At 41.6% G+C, this 20,426-nt stretch overlaps 1 protein-coding gene across 1 annotated transcript in view; it reads left to right on the plus strand.

Annotated features, from left to right (window-relative positions):
- ehbp1 (EH domain binding protein 1) overlaps positions 1-20,426 on the plus strand; it is a 143,946-nt gene that overhangs the window by 15,017 nt on the left and 108,503 nt on the right. Inside the window, 3 exon segments of the mRNA XM_060073935.1 lie at positions 6,698-6,755; positions 7,359-7,454; positions 17,093-17,146. Of these exon segments, the coding sequence (XP_059929918.1) occupies positions 6,698-6,755; positions 7,359-7,454; positions 17,093-17,146 (208 nt within the window).

Consider the following 20,426-nt stretch of genomic DNA (forward strand, 5'->3'; position numbering starts at 1 on the left):
TGGAACATAACCCGGTTTTGGGTATTTAAAGCTGCGTTCACCGCAGATTTCATGTGTTCACAATGGCATGCCCTTTTGATGAGAGCCCTGTTGATATCGGAGCGCAAATTATTCGTGCAATCCTCCGGGAGCAATTAATAAGACCACGGCTATATCTCTTGCAATTGATTAATTGTCATTTTGATATAAACGACACATGGAAGCAATGGAAAACGCCATCTCTCGTTCGGTTGTTTAGAACTGAAAATCCGGTTCCCCGGACAACGTGACATTTTCACTTTCAAGCGGCCCGTTTCGCCATTTCGATCAGGGTTTCCATAGTCTGGCTGAACGGAAGTGGACAGCGTCTATTGCCTAGCGTCGGATTTCACCGCTACTCCTCCCCTTCCGGTTGCTCTTCCGGTTCAAAATAATTTCCCCCCGGCACTATTTTGCATGAACACCGCTGCTGCTTCCCGGGCTTAGCCCCGCCCTAGACGATTGTGATTGGTTTAAAGAAATAAAAACAGGCCCGGCCCGCCCAGTTTCCCCACGGATAGACGGCTCGAGGTAGGGTGGTTCCAGACCATTCTACTTGCTGTAGTTTGGTCTGGCTTTGCGTGACTAGGGTTTCCATGATCCATAAATCACGTCTTTATAGGTTTGGCGTGGACGCGCACAACCCTGTGTTAACCAACCCTGTGGTGATTGAACTAATGCATAACCGATGCCGTGGAACCGACAGCTCTGGTTTAGTTGGCACAGGCTCACTCAACCTAGAGTTCAGAGTTAACTCTGTGTTTGTTAAACGTCCGTTCGTGGAATACCCCCCTGGCCTATGACATTTTCTGTTTTCTATCTAGGCTATATTATTCACTTTCTTTTTCAAAAGTTCTAGTTAATATATAAATCAATGTAACAATGTAAATGATCACAATGGAATTTCTTTGATGAAACAGAAAACATTTGTGAATTAACAACCGCATTTATCGGTGTTTCAAAGTAAATTTTAAGCATCCATCATTCAACAGAATCTGTGCTTTGACAGCAGAAAATTAACCATACAAATATTGAATTTGAGAAGGCAAGAAAGAAGAAAAACATTATTGGGCGGATAGAATACTTCATTCTAGAGTCACTTGTTGTAAGCCAACATGTATTATTTTGGCAGACGGCCAAACAAAAGCTTTGATTGTAGTCATCCAATAAGGATCTGGCAAAGCATAAAAACGTGGAACTGGAACATTCTGTATTTAAAGAAGATGCAAAACATTAGCAAGAACATGCAAAAAAAAAGTGTTGGTTTAAATTAAGCATACCAGGGCTCCAGAGTGCGACCAAAATATTGAATAGTGCGACTAAAAAAAATTCTAGGTCGCACTGGTGCACCTGACGCTGCTCGGGTGCGCAGCATCTCTCTATGGTCGCCTGATTTGTTGTCACCAATAAGAGACAGAGCTGGGGACGTTTCTTTGCCTCTGATTGGCTGTTGTCTTTTTCACTGCTATAAGTGTGAGTTGAAAAAATACGATCGACCTGAGCAGGCTGAGCGCCAGAGTTGCCTAAATGAAACAAAAGAAAATAAACATGACAAAACAAGTGAAAATGAAGAGAGGTAGAACCATTGAAAGCTTTTTTATTAAGAAATCCAGCCAAGACACGGAGACCCCGGCGACGGTCCCTGGGAAGATGCCAACTGGCCCCGGCGATAACATTAGATTCGGAACCAGAGGAGACAACCGAGTCTGAGATTGAGCCCGGCCCCGAGACTCAAATTAAAAAGCCCAAAATGTACTCTTTCAGACATGACTGGTTGACACAATTTCCCTGGCTGAGATACGACAAAGGACGGAATGCAATGCACTGCATTTACTGTCGGGAGTGCGGTCAGAATATGGCCGGTCATAGTAGGCGAGGCAACGTCGTTTCGTATCGAAACGTTAAGAAATGTCCAAAAAGCAAACAATATGCCGTGACAAATGTGTGGATAAAGTGGCACCTCTCCCAGCTGCATTTCAGAGGCAGGCAGTAGTAATCAGGTCCTCGGAGGAATCCGAAATTATCATAAAATGTAATGTTGCATACAACATTGCAAAGGAGGAAATGCCGTTCACGAAATTTAAGTCAGAGATTATTTTGATGAAGAAAAAAGTCAACCCGACCTACAGCAATGATACGGCACGTGCCCAATTTATTGGTGTAATAGGAGATACATTAAAGAAGAAGACAGCTGCGGACGTTGGTAAACTGCGGTCAAGTGAGCCACCATTCGTTAATCCGCGGTTAAACCAGCTGTCACACAAAATCTTCGTGCGCCTTTACTCTAAACAGCCTTTGGGCGGTATCTCGCAAGGTTTTAAAATAAAACCCTTCACCTACGTGTGTAGATATATAGAAATGTCTTACGGCGGCGTCTAGAACGTCTGCACTTGCGACCATCCTGCCAGTCAGCTGCTCACCCATAACATTGTGTTGGTAGTGGTACATGTACTTTTTAAATAACCATAACTTGCTACATTTTCAACCGGTTTACCAACGGTTTGGTTTCTTACAAACGTTATTAACGTTGTTATAATATTGTACCTATTTTAGAACATTATTCATTTTTTTTTAGAATCTAACATAATTGTTCATCAGTATCAAGTATGCAGTGCCGTAACTACATCGCTGACGTTTATAACAAAACAAACCGTTTGAAAATTTAGCAAGTTATGGTTATTTAAAAAGTACATGTACATGTACCACTACCAACAGCAGCTGACTGTGGCAAGTTGGCCGCCATTGCGGACGTTCGACTCCATTGGCCAGCAAAATATGCATATGCAAGTTTTTTAAATGACATTTTCTCAAAATTCGGTCTATAGCTCACTTCAAAGTGCTGACATAATGCAATTTGCAAAGGCCAAAATATGCATATGTGAGTTTTTCAAAAGACTTTCTCAAATTCTATACAGTAAAACATGGTTCCTTGTGTACAAGTAGTCTGTACAACAGTTAGTATGTTCATATCAGTCAGTGCCTGAACTTATGTGAAATTCGGTCTATAGCTCACTTCAAAGTGCTGACATAATGCAATTAGCAAAGGCGAAAATATGCATAGGCTATGTGAGTTTTTTTATATATATATATATATATATATATATATATATATATATATATAATTGGGCTTAAAATAAAGTATTTCTCTACACCTTATTGTTGTTAAAAAATCATTCACATTATATGAAAGTTATGGAAAGCTATAAAAAGGTGACCTTTTGGCGTTAAAGGCGACGCAATGAAAAATTTGGGTGCACCTAAATTTTCTGCTGGTGCACCTAAAAAAATAAGTTAGGCGCACAAGTGCAACCAATGCAAAATGTTAGTTTGGAGCCCTGCATACCCAAAACAGGGGGACTGGATGATTCCTGATATCATTGAATCACTGAATGATTCAAAGGTGGTGTGAAGCGGCAACTTTAGAATCAGTGCACACGTGTTTGCTTCCGGGAAGACGGTGCCAGTGTGCAAAAAGTTTAAAGTTGGCTCTCCTGGGAATCCCAGGGGAGGAACTCTGTCTGCCCCAGTGACGAACATGAGGAGCTGGTTCAGCGTCACTCGGTTCTCCGTGTCCTCCACCACCAATACAGCATCTCCACCTGCAATGTAAAAGATAGGACTTCAGTCAATATAATGACTCAAGGCAAATGTTTTTGTACACTTCACCTAGCCGAAAATATCATTACAGATTAATATATCAACCTAAAAATTCCAAACAACACTTTCAATCAAATGAATGCACAATGTTTCAAATAGTTTACCGCAGGGGTGCTTTGTTGGGGCCTGCAAAATCCTTTCTGCGATATTGGGATCTTGCATGAATAGGTCACATATTTTTGAACAAACCATAAATGATAAAAAATTCCAGAAATCCCACCAAAAATGGGATTTCTGTGACCTACATTTTTTTTTATGGACCAAAATGTCTGACGGGATAAAAGAAAGACAGAAGTCTGTACACCGCTAGGCTCCCTATGAACAACTCAGTTAAGATAGCAATCTATCGGGCGTAGTGGATAGAGAGCGTACCATATTGGCTCCGGTGTTCGACGTTGCAGTGGGCGCAACGTTTGACGAAACTTAAACGTCCTCAGGCGCAGTTGGTTGCCAAGCCCTATTTCATCAATTCCGATTTTTCATTTCAAGTTACCAAAGCATGCATACCTTCCACATCGATGAGCCAGTCCCTCCAGTAGCCAACTGCCCGCTCCTCCTCTGACCGGCGTGAGGGTGGTGTAAGGGACATCAGAGACGCTTCTGCAGGTTTAGAACCGGAACCACAGGAACCAGAATCTGGGAGGCAGGCAGGAGAAGTAGATGTGTGGGCAAGTGGTTGAAGAGCTGGTTTGGTTGACTGGAGAGGAAACTCGGGAGCAGGCCTCAGAACAGAAGATGGAGCCTCTCTGGGCTCACAACAGTTCTCCCGGGCTTGTTCCCCTGTGCAGTGCCTAAAAGTATTACCTTTTTTGTATAACAAAGCATAATATCAGATGACAACATGGCTACACAGGAAATGGCACAGATACGTGGGGGTATGGCTCAAACACTGGTGCCTGACTCCATATCCACAGTACTGCTCGGAGTGTTGGATGAAAAGTGCCTCAAACACATGATTGCAGTCAGGTCACTGTGCTGGGCTTCTCCCTCCTGCAAAATATTTGCAAAGGTATTGAGTAGCATTAGTGTAGTACAAGACATGATGTAATGGCTTGCATTATTGTCATGCTTGCTCAGAGTATTCATTTAGAATATATTTGTTGGTGAATGCAAGCTTGATTCAAATTGTATTCATGATTGTAATCATATACTCGTGAAAATCTGTTGATTCTTGGTATTGTACGAATAATAAATTCTTGTGTTGGTAGATCTATAGTCTCCTGTGTGTACAGGGAAATATGAAAACAGGCAAGAGAGGAGATTTAATGCTGGTTATGTTGGCTGCCATTGTCATCTTTTATTTTATACCACATCAGATATTCTTAGCATTGTTATCAAAATAAACTACTCAATCAATAAATAATCTGCACAATTTCTTCTATATGACTGATTAAATAAACCCAATAACCAATAACCAAAATAAACCTTCAAATTCATTTATCTAATTACATTAATATACATTTTAATTATAAATGTGACTCTACAGATACACTGTAGTAAAAGATAACACTTTCAGTAGTGTTAAATGCTAAGTCTGTAGACCTACCCATTTTAATTACAGTAAATTACCCAAACAAAGCAATTCATTATCTCAACTAAAACAATAATAGGTCTACTTTGAGAGTGAATAACAGTATCAAAACAGTCACCATCAAAATAGCCTACATTTAAACAACACTTTATCTGTCCTACACCATTATACATTGCTGTTCAAAGGGATATAAATGTGCTGGTTGTATAAAACACTAGTAAATCCTAAACTAAGTCATAAAATCACACTGAAGCGCTTTACCCAAACAAGTTAGCAATTCATTATCTCAACTAAAACAATAATAGGTCTACTTTCAGAGTGAATAACAGTATCAAAACAGGCACCATCAAAATAGCCTACATTTAAACAACACTTTATCTGTCCTACACCATTATACATTGCTGTTCCAAGTGATATAAATGTGCTGGTTGTATAAAACACTAGTAAATCCTAAACTAAGTCATAAAATCACACTGAAGCACTTTACCCAAACAAATGAGCAATTCATTGGTTGAAATGGTTTGCGTACCAGTTCATCACTGTGTAATTGATGAACTGGATCACAGTGTTCTGAAAACAGAAACCCAAGATGTCTCTGTTTTGAGGATGTGTGTAGGTGGGATGAAATGTTCAAGTCATCCACTGCATCTCAAGCAATCCTTTGTGGCAAATGATGCCAATCTAAGCTACAGCATATTGGCCATGGTGCCCATGCGCCGTAGATCTTCCTATTTAGTCATTTTCCCTGGGTAGAAGGCTAATGGTTCGTTCGAGATGCATCGTACACCACCCGCACAGGTTGCTCTTGTGACGAAATTTCCTGGCTTGTTGCACTTATAGATGTTCCATTTGTCTTTGAGGGCATTGCTACACGACGAGTAAGGGAAGAACAGTCATTGGCTAGTCATTGTTATTGTTAGCTGCATTAGCTTATTTAGCAAACCAGCAACACAACTTTACATTGTTTTGCACGCACAGTAAGTAATTCATAAATTGGTCACCGGATTAAAGCAGCAATGTTATCAAGTGTGTAAGAGCATTTGAAATTAACATTAAAATTAACAACGTGGCACAAATACAAAGAAAATACATCTCATTATGGGCAAAGCCATCGTTAATTTGTCGAGTCGTACGGCCGAACTCTGTGGACTCTCAGGAGCCCGAGTGGGACAGGTGAGATTACGACGTGAAATTTCCAAGAAAGCTGTGAGATTTCCCACTTTGCAACTCATGCAGGTGATGTACGATGCATCTCAAATGCACAATAACACTGCCATCACGCTTCCTGTGGAGACAAGATCATACTGATAAGAATGTCCATGTGACTGTGTGTCTGTGACATGCTTTTAATAAACTTTATCTGCATTCAATGTTCTTGTAGATCTCATTAGCCTGTTGTATTCATTACAATCTTGGTTTTATAGAATAACCCAGCAGTGAAATCCAACCAAAGGAAGAACATCATAGTGAATTTATGATTTCTCTTGACAGGCAGCCAGATAAACTGGTGGTTGTGTGGACACGGCGGAGTCGAAGAAAATCATCCAAGGTTTGTGACTCACTTTTCAAGCACATCACAGTTGACACTGAATTTAACTGGATGCATGTGGGACTCACCTCCATTACTCCCTCTTTAAGCTGACAATCATACTTTTGATTCTCAAGTCTACGGTAGACAACCTCAAATCTGGGAGAAAACGGGACGGTTTTCTTTCTTCGATTCATATTTGTTTAGACCAATCCCATTGCTGGAGGCGGGGATCTGTAAATCCCTAATTGATGAACTGGATCACAGATTACACCATCTCCAATGCAATCTCAGCATACTGTATAGTTAGGCTTTACTGCCATTTACTGTAAACGTCCCATTTTGCATGTGTAAATCATTGTTCATCACACCTGTGTCTCAAATAAATTACTTTTAATCCAAAGTTTACATCTCAAAGCTGAGGGGAAGAGCTCTGAAGTGTTTGGAAAAAGTCCCATTCTTTTCTACCTTTCCACTGTCTTCTGACCAATCATGTTATTTGGGGGCAGGATACAGGCTAGACCGGGATCCAAGCATCCATCTTGACTTGACATTATCATTATTAGTTTGTTATTCCTTTCTTCTGATGCCGATCTACCTTATGTTTACGTTGTGTCTCTTCAGTCCCACAGTTGGCAGCCGGGCATCAAGAACCCCTACAGAGGAGTGGTCGTGTGGCCTGTACCAGAAAACATTGAAATCACTGTTACTCTGTTTAAGGTAAGTGTCTTTGGTTTTTTTAATTAACTCTTACTCCAAATCATGGAGCGTGAAGATCTATCTGTTGAATATCCAATATCCATAAAATAACAAAAACTTTAAAAGTACATAACTGCTTATGAAATGTGTGATTATTTTAACCCACCACAACAGTAGCGTTATGCTGCTTTAAATCTCTGCTTAAATTTTGGGACCTCTTGGCTGGCGGTCATTATTGTAAAACTTGTCGAACGCGGGGGAACTCGATTAAACGTTGGTGTGCCAACCAGTTTTAGTCTTGACAACAATATGCAAAGCCAAGACTTTGTATATTGTACGATTTGGAAAAATTACCCAAAGGATTTTCGATAATGATGTTTTGTAAACCTTGAAAAGTTTGCACCCCTAGCAGGAATTGTGCAGAGATTTTTTATTTTTTTTACTTTTTGCGTTCTTTAATGCCTATGTAATGCATTCTTCACAAATGCTGGACTAGAGGGGTTCTCCAACCGTTACATGGACGTGGATCCTGTGGCCAAACACTCTAAGTTTTTAGGTAGGCTTAATAGTAAAATCTGATGTTTTTCACTTCAGGTATCCTCAGAGGGGGTCTGGTTCACATTGTGATTTGATAGAGGGATAGGCTTAAGGCTGGGGGTAAACGATTATTTATCAAACGATTAATCAGGCGATTATTTTATCGATTAGTCGACTAATCTAATGACCAATTGGACGTTTTTTTTTTTTTTTTCTGTTGCTCGATTAATAAAAACCATAATGTATCTCAAATAAATACCAAAAAATTCTTAATAATATACTTTATTTAATACGGAACCCGTAAAGGGACATGAAAAAAATGTGTGCGCATACTCTCTTGCGCTCCGCCTCCAACTACGAGATGGTTAGTTACATCTTTCCTGCTGTCGGCTCCCAGACCGAGGAGCACAGGTGATACGTTCCCTCCGGGTCCGATGCGCTCTCGGGGGCATGACCCTTCACTTTGACCGACAGTGAGTCTGCTTATAGGTCGGAATATGATGGAATGAAGCGGCCACCGATTCTTGACAGGCTGGGTATTTTATTCTTACACACAACCGGACTCGTTCATGACTTCACTAGACTGACACGCACGCTATCGCTTGCTCTCCTCGCTCGTCCACCTACTCGCTGACGACACACACACACACACACACACACACACACACACACACACACACACACACACACACACACACACACACACACACACACACACACACACACACACACACACACTGCCAGTGATATGCGCACGATGTTTCCCCATGCTCATGAGATACTTTCTCGTGCGCACGAGATACTTTCTCATGCGCACGAGATACTTTCTCGTTTGAGATGCTCCAACATTGCTGTCGTGCTCTTGTGATATGCCAACTCCATTTGGCAAAGAGTGCAAATCACAACACCTTTCCGTTTAGGACTTAACTTGAAGTATTTCCATACCTTTGATGATTTCGTGCGCAGACATTTTCCTTTATTGTGACTTTCGTCCATTTCTCCGTCGAAAATCGTCGACGGAGAAATTTGACGTCGACGAATTTTTGACGTCGACATCATCGACGCATCGCTACAGCTCTAGGCTCAACCCTGTCGTGAACAGATCAGATGCTAACTACATATTAAAGGCATGTCCTGAATTGCAGTCATGTCCCTCGGTTTACATTGTACATTTCCATTACAGTTGTAATAGATGTACCGCAACGTCACGTAACAATGTAATGCATTACAAGTCTTTAAGTTTATTTCATATTTAATAAATCATGATAGCCTATGACATTTAGAAAGAAAGCCTATGACATAGTAAAATTGACTTTAACCAGTCACATCTGCTCAGCTGTCCTGAAACGAAGATGTTGCCCTAGGCTCTGAACCCTACACGTCTGTTCCCTGCAGATGCTACAAATATACGTTTTAATCAAGACGGTGGAAGATTCCACTACTTTTGTAATCCGCAGGATTTTATATATACTAGAGTTTTCAACCATTCAGCAAACAAAAGGCAACAGGCTGATTATCATTTAGGGGGCCACTCAATGCCATGCAGAAGTGTCATCAACACGCCCACTGAAGTGGTGTGAGAAATAACGACTTTCTACTCCTCATTCACATATAAGGTAATTTACCTTTCCTACAGAGAAAATACTACCTCAGGGCTAGTATTTTTCAGGAGATTTTCAGCGTACAAATGTCAGGATATGTTATTCACACATACAGCCCATAAGAAGAATATCAGGACTTACATGTGTGTCTGAAAGCAGCTAGTGTGTGAGCATTTGATTACAAATTATTATTATTATAAAATTAGTCCATTTAAGGTAACAGGGGTAATTGTTCAATGGAAAGTGTAGCATACTATGCATGCAAATCAATTATTAAAGAAGTTTTTACTGTTATTCAGGACTAAAAATTGCATCAACATTTTAAAATGCAAGGCAACTACTATTGGTTAGTTGAAAATAATAATCATCATTGAGATTAAACTTCTCTTCCAGTGCCCTGGCCAAGACAGGCAGCAGTAGCCTACAGTCACACATAGCATACACACAAAAACATAAGAAAAATAAAACAACTAAAACCTTCTGCAGGGGGGAGGGGGGGATATCAATATCGCAAGACATTTGGGGAGGCTCAAGGAAGAGGGTAATATTAAAGGAGACATATTATGGTGTTTTTCCAACAAGTGAACATAGTATTTGAGTTCAAGAAAACATGTTTATGAAGCTGTTTGCTGGAAATAGCTTTAAGGAAAAAAAAGTCTCCCGTACTGCTATTCCCCTTCTGTTTAAGGCCCCGTTCACACGAAGCCGAAACGGGCGAAACCGTTACGGTTTCGATCTATCCGGTTTTGAAGTATCTCCGTAAAGACGAAGCCAAGCGAAACCGGGTAGATCTGTAGAAACAATGTAGTACACATTCCAGGCCCATAAGGGGCGCTGCTTCTGGTACAGAAATCCAGAATAAATGAAATAATAAGAAGAGGCGAGCATGCGCATAAAGAGGCTGCCCTTATGCGCATGCTCGCATGTGATTTCTGAGACTCCGCGGGCTTAAGAGCCATTGGCTAGGAGGTCGAGGGGTGGGGCGATGACGTCATGGTTTGCGGTTTCAGTCGGATTCAGGCGTACACACGAATCCAAAACGAAACCGGGTAGATTTGAAACCACCTCCGAGGGTGGTTTCAGAAGTTTGCGGTTTCGGTCAGTGGATTCGCCGGCTTCGTGTGTACGGAAGGCCGAACCGTACAAGACCTTTGCGGTTTCGCCATGAAATCGGCTTTGTGTGAACGGGGCCTAAGTCCCCTCAGAATGCGCTGTTTTCTGCTGTCTGTAGCTTTAATGCAAATGAGCTGCTGCCCATTGACCAATGAGCTGTCAGACTGAAACACAGCATGGAGGAGAAGGGATTGTTAGGAGCTCTATATCTATAAAATATAATAATAATAATATTATTATATATGGGTATATATTAGAGCTGTCAAGTAGGGCTGCAACAAACGATTATTTTAATAATCGATTAATCGGTCGATTATTTTTTCGATTAATCGATGAATCGGATAAAAAAAAACATTTGTAATTGCCGCATCTTTATTCAAAAACTGAACATTACTTCAAATTCACAGTGCAGACTGAAGTGTAAAAACACCAGGTTATTGCGTTTGATGTGAACTCATTCATTAAAAGCTTGAACTGAAACACTACTAGACGGATACTGAGTTGTAAGATATTTTTTAACCCAAAGACAGTGAAGGTACAACACTTTTATGTGGGCCTACAGTCCAGTGTTAACATATGACCAAAATACAAGCTGTGGTCGCTCACACTAAAGCTCGATGTGGGCGTGCATGAACCATGATCCAAAATGTCGGCGGCTGGCTGTAAAGGGAGCGTGTCTATGTTCCCCGGGTCCTATGTTCCCCTCTTTGTATGAGACTGGGGCACATAGGACCCTTTTTAAAAAAAAGGGTTCTATGTTCCCCGGTCTGTTACTTTTTCCACCATTACTGCCAAATTCCGGCAGAGATAACTACCATTCGATGTCTTTACCTTTTGTGGAAGAGGGAGAGACGTCGGAGAACCTGACGCAGTCTATTCAAACGCCGGTAAACAAACCCAGAGAAGCCCAAGCCCTAAGAGAGCTCCTGTGGTATTATTGGCCGTGATATTATTATACAATTATATTATATTATATACTATTATATAAAGAGCTCCGGGAGTCGCAAACGGCAACAATCACTTTCTCCTCCATGCTGCAGCAGTTCACCCCGGACTGCGCTGCACTGAGTTGGCCGGTTGAACGCTGATTGGCTGTTACGTTACACATGTCACTCAGTGGCCACGCTGTTGAACGCCGATTGGCTGTCATCACGCGAATGTCGCGTCAAAGTTTAAATATTTTTAAAGATTGATTGATTTTCCCAAAAAGGGTCCTATGCTCCCCGGTATGTATGGCTACAGGGGAACATAGGACACTTTTTGGGAAAAACGGGGAACATAGAACCCGGGGAACATAGGACCCGGGGAACATAGGGATGACCCCGCTGTAAACAGTGCTGCGCCTACGAGTAACTTATTAATCGCGCGACACAACGAATCGACAACCAAATTCGTTGCCAACGCATTTAGTAATCGATTTTTATCGATTTTATCGATTCGTTGTTGCAGCCCTACTGTCAAGCGATTAAAATATTTAATCGTGATTAATCGCATTAATGTCATAGTTAACTCACGATTAATCGCAAATTCTTTTTCTATGCTAAATATCCCTTGATTTTTTTGTCCCATAATTCTTCTCATTTTAATTCTCTTATCAACATGGTGAAGTGCATCGGCTTACCTTGTGCAAATGATTTTTTATTGATAACAACATTGGCATATTCTGATCAAAACAGGACGATACAAAAAAAGAGCCTATAGTGCAATTAAACGACTGCTTTGAACAAATGTCATTTGAACATAGCAGTCAGGCTACTGCTTCTTTGTTTTGAGCCAAAGAAAAAAATATCTATATATATATATTTTTTTTAAATAAAATAATTGCGTTAATCGCGAGCTAATTTATTTTAACGCCGTTAAAAATGGTTTGCTTTAACGTCGTTAATAACGCGTTTAACTGACAGCTCTAGTATTTATATAATATTATATCTAATATCACGACCAAAAGCTATGTGCGCCTCGGATGATATTATGAATCATAAAGACTGCGTCTGACGTGTCTGGCACTTCCACAACAAGTAAAGACTCGTAGTCGGGGATATCTCGGCCATGGTTGAGAAGAATTGGGGGAAAGAAACTTTGGCCTTGACTCTCTGAAGTCCATGAACCACGAAATGGAGGAGAAAGGGATTGTACTTCGGGAGCTGAGCTGCCGGACTGCCACCGAGCTCCCCGCGCCGGAGTTGCCACTGAAGCTTCGGCGGAAACGCCGGAGCTTTCTGGCTGTGCCTGCGGGTGTCCTCCGGGAGCCAAAAATTCCGGCGGGGGTAGCTCGGCGGCAGTCCGGCAGCTCAGATCCGGGAGTACAATCCCTTGCTCCTCCATGTCTCCTTCTCCTGCCTGCCGCGGCAGTCCGGTAGCTCCGTCGGGGGGAGAGAAAGGGATTGTTCTCCGGGAGCTGAGCTGTCGCTGAGTTCCCTCCGCCCGAGCTGCTCCTCCGCTGGTCCACAAAATCTTAGCTATGCTCTGATTGGAGGGGAGTGGGGAAGTGGGAGGTAATATTCAACTGTGACCCCTTCCTACGTAGGAGGGGGTGCCGAAACTGACTCGCTCGTTTGGTAACTGTAGGCGGGGTACTTTCAGAAATGCATACCTCTCTAAAAAAAAATCATATCTCTCAAAATAATTGATCTTTCATATGGTTTTATATGTATTTTGTATAAATGTATACAATAAACACTAAAGGTGCGAACACACCAAGCGCGTACCTCGCGTACCATGTACGTGCGTAACGCAGCGAAAATGTTGCTTGACCATTTTGTGTCAAAAATGGTCAGATACGCGCGTACGCATACGCGCGTAGATGAGACCGTCAAAAACTCCCCCCCCCCCCCCCCAGCCTGTGGCTGCGCTGGATTAAGGAGTCCGAGGAAGGAAACCCAAACGCCGCCGTGTTTGGATGGATGATAGAGCTTGGATCGGGTTAGATTAAATAATCTCGGATATAAATAACAATAATCGGGTTAAATAACTTCACATGGTGTGTCTGGTGTGTTTCCAGCATTCGTAGTGTTGATCAGCAGAGAAATAGTCCGCCAAGACGTTGAGGTTGCTTAGCAATCAGAGACTCTGTCCATGCAAGTGAACGGAGCGTTCACTCTTCGTCATAACTATCAAACCAAACATCCTTCACATTCACCGAGCGAACATTATGAGAGTAAAATGCACATTTCTCGCTAGAAATGTTTCCATAAACGCATTTAATGGCGTAACTATGTTACTATTTCCACTCAGAATAAAGAAAGTTGCCGGCCGTGGCTGCCATGGACATGGCTGCTCTGGAGTCCGAGGTAGGAAACCCAAACGTCTCCGTGTTTGGGTGATAGAGTTTAGATCGGGTTAGATTAAATAATCTCGGATATAAATAACAATAATCGGGTTAAATAACTTCACATGGTGTGTCTGGTGTGTTTCCAGCATTCGTAGTGTTGATCAGCAGATATATAGTCCGCCAAGACGTTGAGGTTGCTTAGTAACCAGAGACTCTGTCCATGCAAGTGAACGGAGCGTTCCCTCTTCGTCATAACTATCAAACCAAACATCCTTCACATTCACCGAGCGAACATTATGAAAGTAAAATGCACATTTCTCGCTAAAAATGTTTCCATAAAAGCATTTAATGGCGTAACTATGTTACTATTTCCACACAGAATAAAGAAAGATGTCGGCCGTATGCTTCTGTGCAAGCTCACTACTCTCTGCCAGTGACGTCGGGTCAAGCTCAACGCTGATTGGCTATTGCGGCGCGTATGAGTGTAAAAAGTTAAATTTTTTGAACTCCTCGCGTACATGTACGCGCGTACATGTACGCGCGTACATGTACGCGCGTACATGTACGCGCGTACATGTACGCGCGTATATATGTGCGCGCGTATATATGTACGCGCGTATATGTACGCGCCTCATACGCCCCTACAGCGAGTAAAATGTTGCTTGGTACGCATGATACGCGTGTACGCACCTCATACGCGCGTACACCAATGCTTCCCTATGGAAAAATTGCCGATTTTATACGCGTGGTACGCAGGTGACGCGTTTGGTGTGGCCGTACCTTGAGCGATGAAAGGGCTATGATGTTTGTCCATGAATCAGTAAATTAAGAAACGGGAAAGTAAAGTAATAAGTAGTGAAGTTACTTTTCAAATGCATTAACTAGTAAAGTAATCTCATTACAGAAGTAAGTAATTACTTTTTTTGAGTAACTACCCCAACACTGCCTGCGCGCGTGTCGATGGCGGAGCCGTCATGTTTAAAAACATAACATCTTTGCTCGGCGTGTGTGTCGCTGCCTTTGTCATGACGTACGGTGTGTCTGTGTGCGTGTAAGTGTGGCTGCCTTTGTCTGTGTGTGTGTGTGTGTGTGTGTGTGTTTGTTTCCATGTATGTTTGTGCGGTGTGTGCATATGTGCGTGCTTGCGGTGTATGTATGCGTTTGCGCGTGCTGTGTGTGTATCAGCTGCAGGCTGCTTGGCACATGCGCACATGAGTAACTTGAATAACTGGTGCGACAGGCCTGCTATTATAGTAGTAAGGTATATTATGTATTAATATATGTACGAGTGGAGGGAACAAGCGATCACATATCTGGCCACAGAGTTGGAAGTGTCAGGAAAAGACGCACCATCTGTGAAATGTAATCAAGGCCTGAGATACAATGTGCTACAAAAAGAGAATCTCATATGTATTGAATAACTTGAGGAATGTCTCAAGAGCTAACTATTTCATCAGAATATCAATGTCTTCAACAACATAGGACAACATAACCTCAATAAAAACGCTGCATGACTTTCTGTGTCATTGCTACTGGTCACGTTACACTTTAATTAAGAAATTCAGCACCTGTTGGCATAAAGCTCATGTACAGTATCATGCAGCAAGTGGAAGGGGTCCCTGCTGCTCACTTTTACACCTCGGATCACATGGGAAGGCTGGGAGATGTCTGTTGTTATGGACAATTAGTATATATTCCTAGTAGTACTTGAACTTTTGTGATACAGTATTTAATATTTCAAATGCTATGTTTAATTTCAAAGGGACAGCACACCATTACTTATCATCTCATGCAAGCAGTTGACTTGTTGTGGTCTGCTTGTGTTTTTCGGTTCTATTGGTTCCAGCTAAGTGATTAATTAAATGTCTGATTACTAAATCGAGTGTGCGCTCCCAAATAATGTCGATGGTATTTTCGGCTCTTATCCATTTCTTCAGTGTACAGTGCACCCATAGGGCTGGTTACTCACACACCCTTCCTTTACTTCCTTCCTGTTTAAAGATATTTTTATAAAGACCCACGACAGAAGGATACCTTGAATTAATTTAGCCAACAGACATCTGCTAGTTTCCAGACCTGCGTACTGCCCACAGGAAGTCACAACACGTTGTGTAGGACCAGGCAGAAGTCAAAGCCACCTCTTTGCCTACCCTACTCTGGCAACATGGCTCTTCTGTTATTCAAATCGCATCTATTCATCTATATATTTCCCTGATAGGGAATATATCCAGTCCATCTAGGGCCCCCTCTGTTATGGTTTTTGAGATATTATCTGGAATATTAGAAGAATAAAGTGGTTGATAAACAAATAGCATTCAGGTTGATCTGCCACCTCTTCCTTGATGCCACACCTAGGTCCTACCCCGCCCCTGCTTGCAGCTCATGAGCCACTAATTGTGCTTTATTCCTCAATGGGTGTCGCGTCAGACTAGGTCTGCAGCGGTTTGTTTTGAATTCACAGGGAAAATGCAGGTGTGTGCGTCTGTAGGTGCAGGTGTGTGTGTGTGTGTGTGTGTGTGTGGGTGTCGCGTCAGACTAGGTCTGCAGCGGTTTGATTAAATTCACAGGAAAAATGCACGGGAGAAAAATTAAAAACAGAAATGAAAAAAAATAGAAAAAGTAGGTGGTGTGTTAGCCGCGGTAAATGGGAAGAGAAGCGCGAGTCAACTAATGAGCGTCAGCTGTCCGCTGTTCGACTGATTTGGTTGTGCTGCATTCAGCTCACAGGTGCTTATTTATCTGGTTGGCGTTTGGTTGGGGAGACACACTGGTGAGAGTAACACGGAAATTAATCTGTGCTGGCTCTCAGTTTGGGAAAGTGCTGTGCGGAAACGTAACGCTGAAAATTGGAGAGGCTGCCGGTTTTTTACTGTCAAGTTGTACGGTTTTGTTTTGGTTTTTGGTGAGTTTTCAGTTTTGTTTGGTTGGTTTTAAGCACTGTGTTTTTCCCCAACTCCTTCAGTGTCACATCCTTTTCGAGTTGGGGAAAAACACAGTGCTTAAAACCAACCAAACAAAACTGAAAACTCACCAAAAACCAAAACAAAACCGTACAACTTGACAATGGGGAAACGAGTCCCTTTCAACCTTCAGAAAAAGCCAATGACTCCTAACTGTATGTCCTCTGATTTTTACAGGACCCACATGCAGAGGAGTTTGAAGACAAAGAATGGACTTTTGTCATAGAAAATGTAAGTATGGCATCATTGGCTTTTATACATTATTATGCTGTCTAATAAACTGACACATTTAACTGCATATTCATCACAAAATCTTTGTGATAAATGTACAGCTGGCTCCCCCTGCAGGTATGTTGAGGTGCTGCATGTGTTCAGCTGGGCCGTTTGGCAGTCCCAAGGCATACTGCTTCAGGTTCTGATTTACAATGCCTTGTCTAGTGGATGTTATCACACTGATTGTTGGCACAAGGCAAAGTGTCAGTTTACAATACAAACAGAAGTTATTTTAACAAGTGATGCAGTGGAGTGAGCTGATTAAAACCTTGAAACAAACAACACTACACTGGCTTGGGGAAAACGGATTGGAGGTTTTCAAATTGCAATTTTAAGGAGGCATGTAAAAACTACATTTTCTGCAGTATATTTGTACTCACATACACTCAGGCTGGCCTTTCCTTCAGCAAGTTTATGTCTGCCGTTCATTAAAGCCGTCAAGAACATTTTATAAGGGGATAAGGGTCAGAATCATGTATTATGAATATTACATTAAACTATATACAGTTGTATTATTGCATATAGGTTTATTATATTTAGGCTAGCGACTTGCATTACATTTCTAGGCAAATGCATGCAAATAAGAGAATTTCGAGGTGTGGAATTTTGCTGAAGGTTGCCTACGTTTAGGCTGCAGACATGATTATGATAATACTAATAATACATTGCATTGTTGTATTGCTTTTGAAGACATCCTTCTGGCTGCATCCCAGCAGTCAGACTGCTCGGCCCACACTAGTAGCTTCTGCAGTGGAGAGGTGACAAATGGTTAAATCCAACTGGAGGATGGAACCCAGTAACCTTAAGAGGTTAATGGGTCCGAATGCCAAGCCTGTACACTACTGGCCCCACCTATACACTCAGGTCCTCACTGGAATGTATTTCAGTTGCTTGTGTGAGAAGGACTGACCTCTCTGAATGTTTGGACTGCTTAACGCAGTGTTCATCACTCAAGCCAGTTATATCAACCACAAATGTAATACCTTTTCAAGAAAATCCAGTTGTAACTTCAGCATTTCAACATCTTCAACGTTAAATGTTTTTCTCCAGGCATTCAAAATGGTGCTTAAAGCTGAAATAGAATCAACTTTTGGGCTGACTCGGGGCAGCAGCACTCATCAATGGCACATTTAGCCCGGGCGGCCAACCAAATCAAGCAGATGGAGGGCTTTCGTGCCTGATCGATTTGCTTGTTGCTAATCCTAGAGTTTCAGTCACTCAAATCGATAACACAAAAGTCATTAGCATGTGAATCTGGTTTTGTATTATATCAAGAACTAACACACCTCTCAGAAACAGAGCAATTGTAGAGGCTCGACATTTGCGGGAATCAAATGTTAAGCTGGTTTGGCCATAACCTTTGATAGCTGCTGCTGCCAACGTGCCCCAGAACAGCCGCTGACAACCCTTCCTGGTGATATATCCATAAAGGACAAACACAATAACCCATTCATGTGTATTGTAAGCAGAGACGGGTTGTAGCGGTGTAAAACATGAATAAATTGATGAGCAAAGGCAAGCTAGGACCATACTTTATTGGATGATGTTCAAAGTGCATTTGAGTGGTAAATTATCGTTTCTCAGAAATCAATACATCTTGAACTATCTTTTTGTGCACAAAATGATGAATTTTGAGTATTGCTTAAATGATACCTTTTGTGTGTGCAACTGTGCATGCAAAAAGTTAACCCCACATGTGTGTGTGTATGTATATATATATATGTATATATTATGTGTGTGTGTATATGTATATGTATATATATATATATATATATATATATATATATATAAAATTGTTCTACTTGTATGACTCCATACAGAGTGAGAACCTTTTATATCTGAGTCTGAAATCTAATTAAGACGCCTCAAGGGCACTGATTTATTATATTTATGCCGATACCCATCAGCCATTTCTCTGTAATGTTTGATAATCTCATTCCGATCACCTATTTCTTTTTGCAATGAAATTTTATTGTCCAGTCGTTTCACAAATTCCTTAATAACTGGTTCTATAAACCTAGTACTAGCCCACCTACCCTATAAAAAAACGATTACTATATTATTGAAGCTTATAATTACCATTTGATAATATGATTCATTTGAGTTATGATTTTCCAGCCTTTCATTGAAATCCTAGGAACAAAACGTTACATAACCAGAACATGAACAGATTAATAAATTTATTGAATCACAAACTTGATCTGGCAATGGACATGGGGGGATTGCAATTTCAGCCCAGCAACACACCAGCTGCTGGGCTGGTGTGTTATTATTTGAAGTAGTCAATCTAGTCGGCGATAGCCTGGTTACGTTATTAGTAGGAATATTATACATATTATACACAACCCAGTAAAACAATGATTAGAAAGACGTTAAAATGGTGCAGCCTACCTTTTTTGAGAGTCAAGACGGAGGAACTATATTAAATGCAGGACAAACGTGAATTGTTGCAGTAACTGAGCATAATGACAGCGCTTCTTGTTGAGGGATCGGTTCAATACTAGTTCTCAGCATTCCAGCTTCATTTCAAACTTAACTGGTGCCAATATCGGTTGCCTCAATCATCCCTTTGGATGTTCTGAGTCAAACTTATATCTATATCTCTTCATAAGGGCATCTGAGGAGAGAAAAACTCCCCAACACGTATAGGGAAACAAAATAAAGGGGCCTGATTTTAGGGTTTGCCTGGAGTCACAGAGGGGCCTCATGGCCATGAGGCAAACTTGAAAAGTAATAGGAAAAAGTGGCAAAATTATAACAAACTATTATATCCAGAGTGTTATCATACTTGGCCTCTCCCTTTGGGTCTTTGACAGACATTCTTCAAGGATCAACTGCTTAAGGCTGTTCCAAGCATGGGAGAGAGAAAATACAACAGGGGAAATATAAGGCATGTGTGCAAAAGGGGCTGTTTCAGTGTCTCTACATACCTGACTAATCACTGTGAGATCAAAGCCAAGCTGAGCTCCTGACAGCTGGAATGGAGAGAGGGAGCAAAAGAGGGGAGGAGAGGAAGAGGCAACTCTACACCTCCACAATCTGAGAATGAGAGGGATGGGGGTGAGCTATGAGCGCTGGCCGGACAAAGAGGGGCTAAGGCGAGGGGTGGAGAGATGTGAAAGGGAAAGGAGGGCCGTCTGTACACCTGTCTTTCTGTCGGTCAGTTCTATGTTCTTGAGGAATGAGGCACATGGATGTAGTTCTTCGCCAATTCTCCTCACACACAGCAACAGACACA

This window comes from Gadus macrocephalus, chromosome 15, assembly GCF_031168955.1.
Source record: "Gadus macrocephalus chromosome 15, ASM3116895v1".
NCBI classification, from domain to species: domain Eukaryota; kingdom Metazoa; phylum Chordata; class Actinopteri; order Gadiformes; family Gadidae; genus Gadus; species Gadus macrocephalus.